The sequence below is a fragment of the Amblyomma mixtum genome, chromosome 3 (assembly GCF_055824585.1).
Source record: "Amblyomma mixtum isolate Tamu chromosome 3, ASM5582458v1, whole genome shotgun sequence".
Lineage (NCBI taxonomy): Eukaryota > Metazoa > Arthropoda > Arachnida > Ixodida > Ixodidae > Amblyomma > Amblyomma mixtum.
Window position 1 is genome coordinate 122489471 of NC_143014.1, and position 19509 is coordinate 122508979.

A 19509-nucleotide genomic window follows, 5' to 3' on the forward strand; every position below is an offset into this window, starting at 1 on the left:
GTTAAAGAAGAAAAGACATAACTCATGATGTTTCGGGGTGCTAGTTTAGAAATGCTTATATAAGTACTACATTTCTTCTCACTATACAAACCCACTCAACTAAAACAAGCTTACCAGCAATGGGAATTCATGTCAATGCTTCTGTTTTGGAAGAATACGGCACCACCTGCTATTATGCACAAGTAAATGCTTAAAACCTATTTCGAATACTTATATGGTTCATGCTCCAAAACAGTAGACAAAAAATGCAAATGTGTGAAACTGGATAAAGATCATCTAATTTTCCCAGCGCTTTTTAAGTGTTTTTTTTTTTACAGCTTTTGTTTCTACTGTATTACATTATGCAATAACCAAACTTATGATTTTGCTTAACACATAAAATTTAGATTTCACACTAGTAATATCCAGAAGTTTGAAACATGCCATAAATACGATGACTTATTCTACATTTTCATAGTAATTTAGCTTTTTTAGCAGCTCAGGCTGACTAACTGTACTGCATGAATTAAGAGTAAACATTTTCCTGGCACCAAGACGAATATGCCCATGTAAATGTCACATGTATTCAGTTACAGAACAAGTTAAAGGGTTAATACAGACAGCACTCAGCAATTATCACCACACAAGCATCAACAGCATGAAAGTAAAGGCCAAACGGACAGGTGCAAACAGAGAGCAAAGGAAGACTGCAGCAACTGTCACACCACATCACTTGGCACAAGTCACATCAACTGTTTCCATGGCGCATCCAAACCAAAAAAGCAATCTAAAAAGAACAGGCAACCCATGTCAGCTTGAGATGGCAACAGGTGGAGGTAAGGTCAAATCAAAACAAAATCAAGAAAATAATAAACAGGATAAGAGAAATACAATGAAGGAATCCTAAAAGAGGAATTCCTGAGAAAATGCAAGCAGCAAGCCCAATGAATTGTGAAACTAGACAAGCACTAGGACAAAGCATTCCAGTCCAGCAGGACATAAATGCTTACCAATCAAAAAGTCCGTCCTAAATTCAGTAATAAGTAACACCGTCAAGTTATTAATGTCTTCACCATAGTAAAAACTCGAGAAACTGCAAATATACAACATTAACATCCAGTTACCACCACTGTGTCCTTGCAAGCCACCATTATCAAGGCTAAAAATGATGTCCAAAAGCCCACTGGCCACAGCCATGCAAAAAAGATTGCCAAAGTTATTGCACTGCCAGCTTGCCACATTTTATACACTGCATGATGATCAAAAGCCCATGCAAAAAGGGGCTCCCTCCCAGACAGAGGCACCAAAAATAGCGTTATGTGGACATTGGACAGCTTTTTCTGAAACAGCTGAGGAAAAAGGAAAGCCAAAGGAATCAAAGAAAAGTGAAGCCCAAGCACAAAACGTCAGCAAGCACTTGCTCACCTTGGTGAAAATCAAATCGAAGTTCCTCACAAAAGTGGACAGGTTTGGGTTAACAACAAGAGAGAAAAGAGATGTCCAATATATGAGAAAGCTGCGAGAGACCCTACAGAATTAGTGATTGAAAGAAATCGCTCTGCTAGATATACTGCCTGCAAGAGTGCAAACAAGCTGGCATATAAGAAAATGCAGAAGCTGCCCCTGTGCTACAAAAGCCTGCCACTGCTTAGGCTCAGTTTGCATGATGTTTAAAACAAAATAGCTACATGACAAAATTTACTGGCTGGTGCCTTGGCCACAGTGCTAGCCATACAGTGGAACCTGCTCTTAACAAACTACTGGAAGTAAGGCTTGTTTTTATGTTTTCAACATAAATCTATGTGAAACAATCATAATAGTTCATTATGAACAGGTTCGTTATTGCCTTTAGCACAACTGCCGTATGATGTGCAGCAAAATAATATAGAGCTACGACGCACAAAACTGCGCCATTTGTAAGCTGTACATTGGCAGGGATTGTCTTGCTTATTTTTGAATGAGTGCCTCTCTATAAAATAACAGTGACACGTCATGTTCGTTTCAAACAGCGCTTTCCTGCTTTCTTGTTTTCAGTGGATTTCGAGCCTTATTTAAGTTTGCATGTGTCTGCAATTAATGCCTCATTAAGTAACGCTCACTGGGCCCTTACAGTACACTATAATATATATATATATATATATATACATATAAATTGCCGTAGGTACATATTTCTGGATCCGGGAAGAAGACTTTTATATATATATATGTGGGATTTAGATGCAAATCTGTAAGTTGTATATATATAACTTGCAGATTTGCATCTAGATCCCATGCTGTAAAATAAAAAGACAGATGACACTAAACGTAGATGACTATTCTAAAAATGTTGAGCACAATGTAACTTTGTTATGAATAACAAAAAAAAAAAACTGTTCCATACAGCCTTGCATCCAACGAAGTCCAGTTGGTGAACTACTCTCGAAGATTGGTAGTGATCAGGCCCCACTGTTTGCCAAGTTAGTGCACATGAATACAACCCCAGCACTTGTGTCTCAGAAAGATACAAGAACAAGCTCTGTGCTGATGAAAGCCAGGATCAAGACCAAGCAAGATTTCACCTTTGCTCAAGCGCTCATAGATGCTGTCAACACTCACTCAACAGGTATTCTGAGGCAGCTAGAGATTGGGAAAAATGAAAAAAGTACAGCTCTGGGAATGGAAGTACATGTAGAGGTTTTCTTATATGCCGAACATCCCATTCAAAATGAACAATGCCTTTTACAAAGATAACATTCCCACAGTTGTGGGTCTCCAATTACAGGGAAAACCTCATTACTGCTGAGTTCCACTGTAGCTCCTGACCTAAAAAGCTAGTTTTCTTTTCTTTTGTAATAATTTTACTTACACCTGAACTTGCGAGCTTAGAAGAACAAAAACACAAATGGATCTGACAACTTATAATTATTCGAAGTTATGGTTATTTCAATATATGCTCATCATGCTGCACATATTCCATCTGGTGCCTGTAGCAATAGAGCATGCACAACAGGCAACATATATTGACGTTATGAACCATGCACTCAGCTAGGATGGTAAACAGAATTGTCCTCCCACTCCTCCCCTAATGATAAGAGGTAGCCGTCTTACTCTAATGTGTGGGTATGCACTATACACATCACAGGATATTATATATGAACTGCCGAAGAAATGAAAGGTGGTCTAACTACATCAAACCACTGAATGCTTCTGGCAGCAGAACAAAACACTCCAAACATATCACACCTCTCGATTTTAGAACAGATTCCTTCAAATACTCTTTTCTGGTTCGCACTATTGACGAATGGAACAAATTACCAAAAGAAGTGATTCAATGTTCGGATTTAAAGGCTTTTGAAAACGCCCTCATGAAGTATTTGTGACTGGTTTGACTGGTATGTTTTTGACCCATATCACATGTCATTTTGTCTTTCCTATAAATTTGTATTGCTGTATTGTTTTGTATTTCTCCTAAGGCGGTGATCTGCTGATGTACTGCATCTAGTTCTTGTTTATTTCAAGGATCTCAACTCCTGTCTTGGCAGCAGCTGACAGTATGAATAAATAAATAAATAAAAATAAAAACTGGCATTAACCGATAGTGATACACACAGCACAACAGACATGACCCACACAAAGAAGCATAGGACAGGTACTACACTCACAACTAATACTGCCGTTCATTCATTAGTCCAATACTCTTTAGATGCGACTATAGGGCCAATCCTGTGCATCTTTTTGTGTACAGCATCTGTCATGCTCTGCGTATCACCATGGTCAGCCCGCTTAATGTGAACCAAGAGTTTAGTGGTACAATTGAGTCTGAAGCTAAAATGGCATTGCAGTGGTCACCTTGAGTTGGCAGGATTGTTTTTACTTCATAAAAAAAAATAGATAAAAATTGACTGAATGAGATGTATGAAAAGCTCTGAATTAGTGAGTTGCAGCACATAAAAAAAAAAGCCCAGATACGTAGTAATTTTCACAGCAGCATCATCATCAAAGTCTGGCATGCAGAAAAGTGCATAAAATGTCCACAGCAAGACAGCGTGCTTCAATATTCCTTGCCTAACAGCACAGCCCTACTGGCTACTCACTCGCCATGCTCAAGGTGGCGCAGCTGTAGTCCCAATTACCGCACGAGCATTACGAACCTTGAGTGCTTTCTAGTTTCACACACTTCCCTCAGAGAATGGTCGATGCATTCAGAGTAATATAAGATTGCACCATTCTCGTTTCCTTTCAATGCTCTACAATCTTCTAACCAAAAAATGTTACATATCCCAAATCACTCAAATTTATCTGTTAAAATGTTCACTGAATAATAATGTTAGTATGAAACTAAACTCCTGCTTGCTCCATGTGACAATCAACAAGACTGCACTAGTTTCATCTGAGCAGGATATACCTTTTTTTATAAAAACTGTTGCTTCACATCACTTGGGACACCATGTATGCATGAGAGTAAGTGGGGCTGCCTAAATGCATGCCATAATGCCGAACTAAAAAAATTAGGCAATACTTGGGGCATAACTATGACATACTATGATGTGAACAACAGGAAGTAATTCAATAGTGCCTCCAGTGGATGCCAACTAGCCATCAGAACCAGACTGATGTTGAGTATTATTATTGACAGAATTATGGAAAGAACTATTACAGATCAATTGTATTACTTTGAACCCAAAAAACTTACTACAGGTCACCTAAAAGTACAGTAAAATTTTGATAAGCCTTGTATGCTTTCTATGTATCTTAAAGCCGTAGAAGCACACAGGGCCATTCGCAGCCAGGAAAACAGGTTTATAAAAACACTGAACAAATAGAACACGAGATGAGTTTGGGTGCCGGAGCAATAAACAATGCCACAAATGCAGAAAACTACCATGGTGCTATCCTGAAAGACCAGATAAGGCTACTTCATTGTACCACATTGCACAACCAAATTTATTCTCGTTGCTTTCCACAACCTCCTTATTTTATGAGAAAGTACCAAAAATACAAGGTGAAGAGTACTATTTTGTTTTAAATTCTCGCGCAGTCCAAAAGCCAAGAGCGTGACGTGACAGTGCCTAGTCATGTGGCAATTTTTAGATCTCGCAGACTTCAATCGTATTTACGTGATTTTAACGCACCCTTGGTTATAATGCACATCAGTTTTTCAAGGTCATAAAAAAAATCACAATGACTTTGATAGTAACGTGCACCAGATTTTCATGCTTCGATAAAGAAATATGCACATGAGGCTGCCCAACTGCGACTTGTGTTTGCACACAAGATCATCTTATTTTAAAGCGTTAGCTTTTCTTAGCTCGTTCCTTCGTTACCTCGTCGGTGTCAGCAGTGCAGATCTTGGCAGCAGTGCAGATCTTGGCAGCATGGCAAGATGCTGCACTCCGATAACATCATGGCGCATTTAGTTTTCAATGAAGCTCCGGTGGCGATGGCGCGCTCGGCAAACATTGCAGAGCGCCAAGACGTTTGCGCGCCCTGGACGGGAGCATTGGCGGCTCCAATAAACGCTGATCCCTAGTTTTAATTCACTACAACAGTTAAACCAGCCTGCTTCATGAACTGGAATGACACCAAACGATGTATCAGCAGTTATACTGCAGTTTTTTCGTGCCTGCCACTTGTGACCTAAAGCCACCATGGTGGCTCGGTGGTTATGGCACTCAGCTGCTGACCCGAAGGACGTGGGTTTGATCCCGGCCGTGGCCGTCTAATTTCGATGGAGGCGAAATTTTAGAGGCCCGTGTACTGTGCGATGTCAGTGCACGTCAAAGAACCCCAGGTGGTTGAAACTTTTGGAGCCCTTCACTACGGCGTCCCTCACAGCCTGAGTTAATTTGGCACGTTGAACTCGCATCAACCAACACGCGACCTAACGGTCAACTACACATCACAGCCATCATTTGGTTAATGAAACCCAGCATGAGAGAAGAAATTCAATTCTAAATTATTTAGCAGTCACAGGCAAATATCCCGCAGTTATCCACCTACATTAATGTCTCATGCATCACTTCTAAGAAAAAAAGACACAAGCAAAAATCAGGTGTCTACAGTCCTTTAAGACACACTGGTCATTTGCGCCGTTTAATGGCAAGAGGAATATATGCAAACTGGTTGAAAAACAACCACTTTGCCATGATGAAGTCATTATAAACAATGAATTGAGGGGTAGCTGTAGAGATGTACTCGGAAAAAAATTTTGCGATGAGAATGATATTGCTCTTCGTATTGTAGCAAAGTATACAATCGTGCCCATAATATTATAAAGCATGGTTCAGTGAATAAACTTCTCTTACACATTAACTAGTAAAAATTAAAAGAACTTGATACATGTGGCAGGAAATGTCACAAATGCGCTCGCCTCGATATTTTGTGTGTGGAATGTATGAGAAAAGTTCAAACACTGAAGCGTGTTCAGCGATATGTTGGCCGCACCTGTACATGGTGCAAAACGATGGTGCAAAACGATGGTACAAAACGATACAAAAACATAACAGGCAAGAAGACAATGTGTTCTGACATATCTCATCTACAGCCTCAGACACCATTCACACTCATAACTGTTGATGGCAGCAGATGGATACTGTACCAGGGGAAGAGCACTTCTCAAAAGGAGGGCACTTTAGTATAACTTTGCCTTCGCCGATTTCTCTAATGCTGTATCTCCCTTAAACCAGTGACTACGTCCAAAGCAGCGGGCGCTCAGACTGACACTAGGCCTCAAAGCAAGCTGCCGACACCAAAAATAATGCGCCCAGTGCTGCAAACAGGGCTACTAACTAGTACTGCAATCAGCATGAAGAAAAGACAGAGAGCAAAAAATATATATATATTTTTTTGAGAGCCATGCCCAATGACAGCCACATCTAAGGCCCCTCTAATTCATCCCACCCAATTCACTTAATCAAAATATTGCGCACCACACAGATAAGAAGTACTACCTATAGTTCCTGCTCTCTTGAGCCTGAGGCCCGACAATCATAATAACTATTCCAATACTGAAGTGCTCATAAGAAGCAACACAACGCAATACAGGCAGGATGAAAATTTTCTGCAGGAAATCATAGAAAACTGACTGCTTCAACCATGTGCAGAACATCCATGGTGAATTCCAGTGAATTGAAAAAATAAATAAATAAAGCACTGTTTTGTCACAGTACCTGTGCCATGTGTGCTTCCTGTTGCATCATTCAAGCTTCAACTGCTACTTTATTTGCACCACTATTGCACACATACGCAGCCTTTATTGGTTGATTTTGTCCAATTTTGAGGGTGCTAATGCACATGATGACCTGTTCATTATTCCCGCAATGAAGTCTGAAACCAGTTTAAGCCAGAATTTTTTCCCATACACAAGTGCATTTTCTACAAAAATCTAGAGGTAGATTTTAATGCATTGTTACCAGTCAATTCGAACCAAGATTTCACATCAAGATTTCACATCAAGATTTCACACCAAGATTTCACAATTCTGAGCAACTGTCAGAATTGAACTAGGAGCAAACCATTCACACCTGCTCATGGAATAACCTCATTACAGAGTCCTCAATCCAAAGTAATATGTCACACTAGTTACGTTGCCAGCATGTTGCACTACATCCACAACATACCGACAGATTGTTCCCTGTATCAGAATTCAATGAATTGGGATGTTCCTACACTGCCGCATTAACATGCCACTCTAGTTCAAACACATACATCCTTTACATACATACATTTTTTTCAAGTAAAAACGCACCATTCAGGGAACGAGCGGCATTTATTCTACATTCAATCGTCACTCGCGAAGTCTTCCGACTTTGAGCTGGTGCTGTGCTCTGGTGGTGCATGCTCATCCCACAAGAAGTAGCGCAGCATGTTCACTGTCAACACGTAGCCATTGTTCCGCACTTCCATCACATAACAGAGCAGCTCTTCTTCCAGTTCGGGAAACTTGCACGGCTTGCCCCGGAAAGCGCGCTTTTTGCAGCTTGTGTTCCTCAAAGCATCTTCGGTTGCACCATCCTCCGACGCACTTCTAGGCCACGTGAAATTTCCTGCCCGCCGAACGCTTGCAGTGTTTAAGAGCTAACTCCCAGCTGTACAGCTATTAAAGGAACCCTTAAATGATTTATATGGACATATTCTTGTGCAATAGATCTGTAGAGGTGGTCTTTGTGGGTATTCGAGTAAAATTTGAAAGCTCTGCATAGACCCTATAATTTAGAAATAACTTTTAAAAATCGCTGTTACAGTAGCTCGCAACCGATTAGAGCGACACATCTCATTGCGCGTTCCCTACGTCAGTGGGCAAACGGGGTGAGCTTGAAGGCTGGCCCTTCTGCCCACTGACGTCACAGGGGTAGGGGACACACACTGAGGTGTGTCGCCCTAATCGGTTGCGAGTTACTGTGACAGCGATTTTTAAAAGTTATTTCTAAATTACAGGGTCTACGCAGAGCTCTAAAATTTGACCCCAATACCCAAAAAGACCACCTCTACAGATCTATTGCTCTACAACATGCCCATCGAAATCATTTCAGGGTCCCTTTAAGGTGCTTGCCCACCGTGCTAAAATTGCAACGCTTGGCGGCAGCACTCGAAAGCCACAACTATGGTGAACTACCATGCTGCCACAACTCACGCGCCTTTGACAGCCACAAAAAGCTGGAGCTGGTGATACTGATGCCGATATGGATAGCAGGAGCTCACGCCAGAGAAAAAAAAAATGACGACGATGGTGATGGTCCGTGGCCTCGGGCGTCATCCATGGGCGGCACCTGGAAGCTCCTGTGCGCGTGCATGGCCTCCGCAATCAAGCGCACCGTTGCTAGCTGCGAGGATGATCACGGAGGCCATGGCGTGCGCATTTCGAAGGCTATACCCACGTGGGCCGTGGAAAGTTTGGGTGCAGCCCTTGCAAGGATCTTTCTTTTTTTTTTTAATATTTCCTTTGGGAAAACAGGGTGTGGCCCATACAGGGGTGCTGCCCTTACACGCGTTTGTACAGTATTATGATAATGTTCATCAACAAATAATGAATCGAAGTATTTTATCATAAGCAAACTGTCGCTAAAGCTGAAGGTTCTCACAGCATCTAACGCTGTCAGAAAAATATACATAATAATGAAACAGCTGATGTCTACACTAATCAAGCAAATATTCTGGTAGATCAGTAAACATTTGCACAGGCATAATTCGTATATAATTCGTAAATTTGCAATTGTAGGATCACTGATGCTGTTTTTATTTTGGCTTGTTATTGTTGTTTCAGCAGGCAGCAAGAAAAACCATGTAGCAAGTAAAGTGCTTCAGCCTCTGGAAATAAGTATGTATTAGTTACATGTCTGTTTGAAAGAGGCATTCAATTTCCTTTTTACCTTATGATGCAGGCAACAGAAACACAAGGGAACGTAATTTACAAGTTCATGATGCCCTTTGATAGGGTACTCACCTGACACAGGACTGCTTCTGTCGGGTCAGGGTGGATGTAGCTGAACTGGGGACATCATCGTTTGAAATGCGAATCAGGTCAGATCGTTTGGAATGGCGCATCTTGGGTGAAGCCGCAGGAGTGTCCACAGGGGAATTCTCCTCACTCGTGCTGATGTTGTCGGAGGCTACTTCCCGATATTCTAGACAGCCAAAGGAGAAGATGGTAATTTGTTAACAATCAAGGCAGACTAAACTGCTAGCATTTATCCAGAAAGAAACTCGACTGAAACTAAAGCAGCTTTCATTATAAAACTGGCAGCATCTAGAGAGTACATCCAACTGTGCACATGTCAAAAGAGAACTGAACCCTTATTAGATTTGTTCTAGCTTGTTGAAAAAAGTGCACTGCGCTAACAGACTTAGGCAACAAGAAGATGAAAGTGGACAGGACTCTCGCAGACTAATAACTGTGCCTCCCATGTGGGAGAAGCGGGGTGTGATCCCCAGTGCCGCCGGATATACATGGGTTTTCTAATGAGTACAAGATTTTCCCCCTCCTCTCTGGTACTCGGCATTTGTAGGTGCAAAATCCACCGACTTTCCGGCTTACACCTCATCAGATGGATTTCAGTGTACATGTACAGTGTCTGTCAAAAGTAACCAGGCTGCATGGTTTGCTTCTAGCTCGTACAGTGGAGCCCTTACAGCTTCCCTGAAGCTGAAATGGTCGTTAAAGGTAAGGACTGGGGGTCCTCTTACTTCCAACACCTTTCAATCTTTAGGAAAGCCACAAGGGCTCCAATATACAAGCTAGAAGCAAACCATGCAGCCTGGTTACTTTTTACAAAGACGGTACACAGCCGATTTACATTAATTTTGAGTTCATTTCATTTTGCGGCTCTTGCCATAAATTCATCTTTTTGCCGCGGACAATAAAGTGGGTAAGGAGAGAACACCTCGCATTAAACCAATTTTTTCATTTTATATATCGATGTGCCAAAAAAAGTAGCGTGGCTTTTTGGGCTTGTTGGTACATAGTTCCAATACAAAAAAAGTAAACAGCAAACAAGGTTGACTAAAACCCATCTACGTTATAATTTTTTTTGTCCTGAACCTGTTTGAACCGGTTCGATACGGTCCAAACTGGTTCGAACCGGACCAGAATGTCGCTCTGGAGCCGAACCCGGAACTGAACCCGAAAGACATGAACCTGAACCTGAACCGAACCCAAAACGTTCCGGTTCGACACCCTGGGTACAAGAAATAAAAAAGGTGGTACAGTACTTCTGCTTATAGAAGAATTGATGAAAGTTCATGACAAGTATTTAATACGATGCTTGGATAGTTCAATGTACCCATGCCAGAAAGAAAACAGCTGTTGCATCTCTAAAGACGAAAATTCATTTAGATAACTCTGAGTCATTCAGGCACTGCAGCATGGCACTTTCCAGAGCTGAGCTTTTGCTACCAAAAGGATTCTTTCCCAAAGAGCTTTTAGAGTCAAAAACACTTTCTTTCCAGAAAAAATACCAAGGGAAAGTTGTCGGGAAGGAGCAGGCAATGGAGAAGACAATATTAGGAAACAAGCTGCTGTACACGATCATGCTCAAGAACAAACATTATGCTTTAGACTAGGAAGACGAGCAAAATGCAAATGCAACAAACACAAAACCGACCACAATAATCCCAGAGTATGGAACAGAAGATGAGGGAGCTAGAAAGGACATCGGTAACTTTCAAAGAAAACAAAGAATCTTTTTAAACACCATTACAATGGGAACGACTTAAACCCCAGAGATTAAGTGGATCAGAACTTGCAAAATTGACCAATGTAAAAAATGTAAGTGACATCCGAAAGTATAACCAGAAGAAAACTGAGAAAGCAGCGAAACAACGTGGAAGCCGCAAAGCAGCAAAGAGAAAACAGTGCTCTGGCAGAAATCAGTTACACGCTGTAAAAAACAAGCATGGCAATGCTTACAGTCGAACCTGGATATTTCGTATTGTTGGCTATATCTAACACACAGATTATCCCCTTGGAAAATCCTGTGCAGAAGTACAGCAAAGTCACACTGCATATTGAACTGCAATTTCGCCGGTTGTCTGATATATTGAACTACGCACCACTCCCTTGCAAGTGGCATTTCCCCTAACAGCGCTGTTCGATCACTTTCGCGTGCGGAAATGAGTCGGCTGCACAGCCATAGGCACCTGCTGGCAGTGCTACCCCTGTGAAACCACGTGACGAGGTGAACAAGAGGAGCTTTATTATCTTGGTACTCATTTTCCATGTCACATTGCTGTCATGCGGCGCAGCCAACCTAAATAAAGCCTGGAGGCAGCCCCCGCGTGGTGTATTTTGCTGCCGAAGGCCTTGCAGAAATCAACTCTACTTCAATTGTAATGAGCGACTGTTCTATTCAAAGTGTACTGGTAACAGGATTAGACATCTTATGACAGGCAGTGAACAGTTGCAAAGCACCGTCCGCAGCGGCCTCCATGCGAAGCAAGTTAGACCTAGCAATGCCTAGCGAGTGGTGCACTGCCAGCACACAGGCGTGTGCCATGTCGATACAAAAAGCCGGTCACTAGCATGGGTGCAATGCATTCTCATTTCTAGGTTACAGATAAGCTTACCCATTTATATTTTTTTGTATATCAAATTAGCAATATATCGAACTATTTTGTGATCCCCTTCAAGTTCGATATATGTGGGTTCTAATGTCCTTGTACTTTGAAAAACAGTGTGAACAGCTCTTCTAAATCCTTTCTTGTCATTGCTCCTCTCTGTACTTCACGTCTCCATCCTGTGCCTGTTCCGCAGCTCAGGTGCTCAAGATATTAGATAGCAACTGCCACAGACAGCAACATCTTTTTCTTCCATTTTATTATTGTTAATGTTTTTTTTTGCAGTAAACCACAAAGAAGAAAACCAATTAAAAAGTTATACCTGAAATTATCAACACTGAAACTCCAGTCACAATAAAAAAAATTGCTAGAGCCAAGCAGTGCACATAGGGGACACTGGTCTTAGACCTATTTTCCTTATTTTTCGTCCAATCCTAATGTAACTGTACCACCTTGCTCAGTTTTTTATACTGATTTCAACAACTAAATTATCTTTCTCATAAATTAGTCGGTTCCCAAGATAATTAATTTTAATTAGTCATTCATTAGTACCTCAGTGCAAAAAGAACTGCTCAATAAAAAATCGTTTTTAATACATGGCTACGTAGTATGGCGAGTAAAAAGTGCAATAATCAAAACCATTTTTATATTTTATCCTCATTAGTAATTTTACAGCACTTTACAACTTTACAGCACTTTACAGCACTTTTTTTGGTCTCAAAGACCAGTGTCCCCCCATAAATCAGCGAAAGTTGTTATAGCACTGGTTTAGCCATTTAGCCCTGCATTTTGGCGTGGAATCTACACCAACTGTCAGAGAAAGCCTAGCTGTGCTAATGCGAATCAGCGAAATCTGATCTGGCCACCCGTGGAGAAAGTAAAGAAAGGAGCATTTCAGTCTTTCCACTTTGCCACCTGCCAATCACGGCAAGTGGCAAAGTAAATTTAATTGTATTAAAATAACTTCAATGAAATTAAGGGGGGACGAGGGTCTTAAAACTGACCTTTTTGTTTATGGCTCGAATCTCATGAAATTTTGCACACAGATGCGTTGTTCTCTTCTGGTTTTAAAAGTTTAGCGATAATTCAGCTGGTGGTCTTAGATCAAAAGTTATCTTGAATTCTAGAGTGTAACTAGGTAATTTCTTACGCAGCTTTAATGAACTTTCTCATTGCATTTTGTTGCTTTTATTTACATGAACTGATAGCCAGGGAATCACCATACCCGATGACATTCTTACTTTTTTTATTTAGGCCACATGTAAATAGTAATTTACAATTAGCTTAACGAGTTGCAGTGTCAAATCTTGCGACCTTTTACTCTCGACACAGTATATCAGGATGACATGCCTTTAGAGAAAAAAGAAGAATATCACCGGGTATGGGAACTCTCTGGCTGTCAATTCATGTAAATAAAAGTGACAAAATGCAATGACAAAGTTCATTAAAGCTGCGTAAGAAATTACCTAATTAAATTCTAAACTCTGTAAGATTTAAGACCGCCAGCTCAATTATGGTTGCATATTTGGAACCAGAAGAGAAAAATGCATCTGTGTGCAAAATTTCCTGAGATTCTAGCCATAAATAAAAAAGTTAGTCTTAAGACCCGCGTCCCCCCTTAAGGGGGGACACTGGTCTTGAAAAAAAAAATTTTATTAATGAAGTCACAGTTACGAAATTTTCAGGGGATATGTATTTTTGTGTGCTGATTCTAAATATGTCATTTAATTTCATGTAAAACAATTCCTTGAGCACTTATGCACTTTTTATGCAGGTATTTTGCGGAGAGTTTTGAAGAAAATTTGCTGCGGTAAACTCGCTGAAATGTATGCCATTGGGTTCTCTTGACACCAAGGAATACAATAAGGGTGAAATTGTCTTCCTGCCTACCATAGAAGTTAAGTTATAGAGTTTTGAAGTTGTCGCATCAGAAATGAGAAGGAAAGTGTGTATTCCGGTTTCTGAAGTGGCAACTTCACTACCCTATTACTCAAGTTCTGTGAGAGCCAGGATGATAATTTTACCCTTATTGCATTCCTTAGTGTCAAGAGAACCCAATGTCATACATTTCAGCGAGTTTCCTGCTGCGAATTTTCTTCAAAACTCACCGCAAAATACTTGCATAAAAAGTGCACAAGTGCTCAAGGAATTGTTTTACATGAAATTAAATGACATATCTAGAATCAGCGCACAAAAATACATGTGCCCTGAAAGTTTCATAGCTATGACTAAATTAATAAAATTTTCATTTCAAGACCAGTGTCCCCCCTTAATTCAATAAGTAATTAAGGCCTTAAGGCTGATGCTGTAGACTCCATGGTAGAATGCAGGGCTACATGGCTAAACCAAAGCTATAACAGCTTTTGTTCTCAAAGCCATGGAAAGAATAACCAACAGACAGAGGAGAAACGACAGGTGAAAAACAAGTAATGGTAGACCTCATGAAAGATGCTAAAAAGCTGTCGACCTGCTGGGTGCTTAATGTGCTGCTTTAATGAAGTATTACTATAGTGCTCGAAATGCTCGCAATGCCATACACACAGTAGCTTGTGGCCTCAAGGGTGCCAGAGATGCAAAAGTTCACAGCTCAGTACTTCCATTGGTCAGCCTATATGCATTCTAACTTATCTTCCTTCTTCCAGTTCGCGACGTCAGGGGGTCACAACCTATACGATGTATCGACCAATGTGCAAGTAAACACCATACATATATAAGCCACAAGGTTCTAAAGGAATTCTCCATTCACAGAAGTCAGAATGACTTCTACACTAAAACTATGGCCCATGTCAGTAGAGGCTTTCATGACAGCACATGTACCACTTTGCCTCTCCTCTAGCATTTTCACAAGTGCTAGCAGTTCTAAACCTACAAGCACAAACCCTGAACATGTAAACAATAAAGTGTTGCCACTTACTGTCAGGGTTGAACTGCACCAGCATCGTAATGCTGTCTCGACACTGCCGAAGAACATTAGCAGCCAGCTGGTAGGTAGCGTTGCGCATATTTATTCCGCACACCTGAAAACCAAAAAGAGTCAGTTAAATCACTGAAACAAAGCTACAGCTCTGGATAGACCATGGGTGAATTGGCCCTGCTTGCTTACCTCCAGCAGTTGATCTCCAACCTGTAGGCTGGCTTGAGCTGCTATGCTGTTCTCCGACACAGAAGACACAAAAATGGTGCCACCAGCACCACACTTGATCTGGATTCCAAGGGGCTCCAGGCTCTTCTCAATCACGATTCTCCGCATGTCACCAGGCTTAGGTCGTCTGCACAGATGTACATCACATCACAGCACAGTCAATACGCACTCGCATGATGACTGCATGCACACTGTATATGTGTGAATGAATGTTTTCAAATATTGGCCCATGCCGTCTTTATATAAAATATGAATTTAAGCAAGCCACAAAGACAACTGCCCTATTTGCCTCTACAGCTAAGTCTTGCCATAAAAGCAATGCTCGCTTATTTTCCAGCCCTGCATTTCAATTTAAACAAATCCAGAAGAGTTTCAAATAACAGAGAAAAAAATTGTCATAGAAAACTGGTGGCACATTGCCACCAATGCATGGCTGCGTTGTAAAGCAACCAGCCATTACACTTACCATGAGTTTTCTTGCATACTGAAATGACGTGACTAGTACAATGCTGCAAACATTACTAAGCAATGTATGAAAGCCAACACTGGAACGTTGTGTGCACATAAAAAAGAACCTTTAGCTGATCCTTGATGGATCGTTTAAATGCATTAGTGGCCCAGTGTTCATTATATCCAAGGTGGTATATTTAGGTTTGCTATATCCGAGGTCAACACACCAAGTAGGTTACATCCGAGGTCCAGACATGAAAGTTTGATAAATCTGAGGTTAACACACTAGAGTTCATTATATCAGAAGTGGTATAGTACTAAGTTCGTATAGGTAACACACAAGTTAAGTGGTAGCCCAGTGGGCAGGTTGCCACTTGCCACTGGCTACTAAGAGACTACAGTCGCCATTTCCGCTTGTACAGACGCCCCTAATGGTAACACATTATTAATCAAATGAGAAGGAAGGTCGTTCAGCCCTTCTTGCTTCTTTACACCGCCTTCAAGAACTGAGCTACAATCTGTTAGGCGGTAACATCATAATACATATGCTTTGTGCCATTTTTTGCCGTCTCTTGTGTGCATGACACAGTTTTCGTGCTGTCACTGCACCCGAGGCTCCTTGGAAACCTGCCCGACTCAAAGATAGAAACTGCCAGTTGTCACAGAACTTACCTTCGGCCTCTCAGCTCGGTGATGGCCCGTGACCCATTGGGCGTCAGCAGTTCCACTGTGAAAGCTGGCATGGGGCTGCTGCGATCAGTGAGTGATGGGGCCTTCTCTATCGAGCTTGTGGACACTTTCCCTGCTGACGACTTGGAAGTGACACTTGGTGTTGATGGGATGCGAATGCGCTGGTTCCGCTTGGGGAATGTGGCCAAGCCATCGTATGAGGGTTGTGGATAGGTTTCCTCGGCACGAAAGGGCCCGTGTACATGCGTGGGCACCAGGCGCTTGGGAGCTGGCGCCACGGGCTGGAACTGCTGCGGGAAGTCCAGGCTGTGAGTCGGCGACGTCCCGGAGAAGCTGTACTGGGATGGACATGGGGAGGGTGTGTAGCGGCCATCCCCCTTTGCACCACTGAGGGGCCCGTAGCGCAGGCTCTCAGCCCCATCCGCTGCCAGGAGAGAGTCCCCACTACGTGAAATGTATGTAGGGTAGTAAGTGTGCTGGTGGCCCCGTGGCTGTGGGTACAGAGGCACGTTGGCACGCAGGCTTTGATGCACGTGGCCAGAGAGGAGCACATCGGCATAGGGCGCGACAGGCTTGGCATAAGCCTCGCGAGGGTAGTGGGCCGAGTGAGGCCGGCTCTTCAAACCTCCTCGATGCTGGTACATTTCAAGAACGTCCTTGTGCGCAGACACCACCGAGTAGTCCAGGCGGTCTTCGGGCAGGCCAGCTGCATAATGCAGCGGCACTCGCTCCGAACTCTGCTGGACACCCGAGGGAGCCTTTGGAGGACTGCCAGGGGATGCATACGAGCCCGAGCTGGAGGTGCAGTTGCCGCTAGAAGGCGAGCTCAGTTCAGCAGGAAAGTCTGCATAAGAGGGCACTTGGAGCTGCTTCGTGAAGGAGGCCAGGGACTTGCGCTCCCGTCGCTTGTGAGGCTGGAGTGTGTTGGCCACTCCGGCCTCGCCCAGCTGGAGCGGCGGTCCCCGATACTTGGGCCATGTGCCCCCATTGTGCTCCTGCTGCTGCCTGCCAGAAGCGCGCTTGCCTCCAGTTTTGCTGTAGCATTCCAACATTGAGTCTAGCTCTTCAATGGGGCCCTTTTCATCTGGCAGTAAGGCCTTCTTTTCCTTTGAGACCCGTTTATCGCCAAAGATCTTGTTGTATGCTTTGTCTAGAAGCGTTGGCTGAACACTAACTGTGGCTCTCTCAGATGTTCCACCTGATTTGCTGCTCCGGCTGTTCAAAGACAAAGTTTTACTGTGGTTTCCAAGTTCAAGCAGTGCATCCGTCTGGACTGAACATGAAACAAAAGATTTTTCCTCACGCAGGTGTGATGGGGGAGAACCTGCAAGAATAACAGGCAACAAAGCAATATTTTGAAAGCCCTAAATATCAAATATAAAAAACATGAAAAAAGAAAATAAAAACAATATTATTTTTCTCCTAGAAAACCCAGCTATAGTAAAAAAATTTTGATGTCTCACAGTTAGTGCCACCATCCCAGGATCACTCACTCAGTGTCAGTAACAATTTTTGACAATTTCCTGCGGTACAGCATATGTCCCCACCCTCATCAAATGAGCCTTCCTGAACAAACAACTCTGTCACTGCTGCCAAATGTGGTGGCATGCAACAGGATGCCAGGTAAATAGAGAGGTAAGAGGTAAGTAGAGAGATTGAATAAAGCTCACAGGTCTCAAAACTAAATTTTGGTAAAAGAAGACTGACTGTTTTGCGCTTTCAATTTCCCTGCATGTGTACTGCTATTACCTGGTTGTTTATTCTGTTAGTAACAGAAGTAGACCGCAGCAAAGCGCCATTTTTTTTTTATTTTATAAAAAGCTCTACTTCTATTTTTTTTTTGTTTCTTCCAGATAAAGACCACATGGCCACACAAAACAGCACCACCAATAATAGGACTTCAACACTTGCCACCTGCTATTTTTTTGTGGAAAGAAAGACAGTAACTGCCTCAAGAAATCGAACACAGAGCAATTGGACATCCTCAATCAGATGTTCATGCGCACAGCAGGTATGTTTGCAGTGAAGGAGTGTTTAGAGAGCACGCAGTTTGAGCAGCAGTGCAAGCGCCACAATTTGAACACTCAGTTTTCTGAAAGCACCTTTGGCATGACTGGCAATGCTGTGATCCACTCGATCAGTGATTCTCCCAAGATAAAGTGATCTGATACATGACACCTTACGCATAAAACAACGAGCTTTTACCTCCCACAAGAGAAAACATGGGACACAGGCCTCTCACAGCAAAACTCGTGTCTTTGCATATGAGCGATAAAAAAATTAACTGGTGCAAAATTTGGTTTAATGCAATAGAGTTAAAGGTTCAGTGCCGTAGAAACGCCAGCACCATTGCCGTTCGCCGTGAGTGAAACTTAGGTGGCAGGTGGACTACCTAAGTCACGTGACCTTGCGACATCGAAACCTCACCGGACTGTGAGAAAACTGCCCACCGTGGCAGGTGACAGTTAAATTAATGACTGGTCACGAGAGGTTGCTCGGGAAGGCTGGGACTCGCAAACCCCACCGGTGGCAGCAACTGCCATCGCAGGGCAGTGGCACTAGAGCTGTGCACGGGCCGAAAATTTCAGCCCGCGCCCGGCCCGAGCCCTAGACTACCGACGGAGGCCCGGCCCGGCCCGACACTGAAGAAACCTAAGCCAGCCCGGGCCCGGCCCGAGTTAGTTAAGGCCCGGCCCGGGCCCGGCCCGACCTGCAAAACTGAAATTGAAGTGACGATGAAACAGAAAGAGATAATTTCGCTCTGGTGACTTTCGGAGGCACTCGAATGGTCACGGAGGGGGCGACCCCAATGAGTCGCCAGCGACATGTTTGATGCCCGATTACGCTGTCCTCCGTGACGAATCGAGTCGCGCGACCTCCGTGCATTCACGTGACGGCAACTAAACTATGCGCCTACGCAGGTAACCATGGCGAGCAAGAAGATAATTGCCACAACACATCGTTGTTGCCACACGAGCGAGAATCCTGTTGTCCCGTACATGTGATAATGATCCCCCACCCCTCCCACCCGGCCCCCGTCAACGCGTGGCGGAGGGTACTTTTGCGAATGCCTTCGGTTCGACACACCTCACCTTCCTTTGTGCAGTGTCATTTGGGCTCGTGAGACCACTCATGTGGAGATTAGTTCCGAACCTTGCAACAGTAGGGCGGCTGGAGCCACGCAGGAGCAATCGCGATCGCGAAACCCGGCCGGCCCG

The 19509-nt window shown here is 43.0% G+C and overlaps 1 protein-coding gene across 5 annotated transcripts in view; it reads right to left on the reverse strand.

Annotated features, from left to right (window-relative positions):
• Dlg5 (MAGUK family member discs large 5) overlaps positions 1-19509 on the reverse strand; it is a 77991-nt gene that overhangs the window by 21078 nt on the left and 37404 nt on the right. For all 5 annotated transcript variants that reach the window (XM_089581003.1, XM_089581002.1, XM_089581004.1 and 2 more), the window contains 4 exons: positions 16274-17615; positions 15113-15278; positions 14924-15026; positions 9401-9581 (listed from right to left, as the gene is read on the reverse strand). In XM_089581003.1, the coding sequence (XP_089437129.1) occupies positions 9401-9581; positions 14924-15026; positions 15113-15278; positions 16274-17615 (1792 nt within the window). The remainder of the gene's footprint in view (positions 1-9400; positions 9582-14923; positions 15027-15112; positions 15279-16273; positions 17616-19509) is intronic.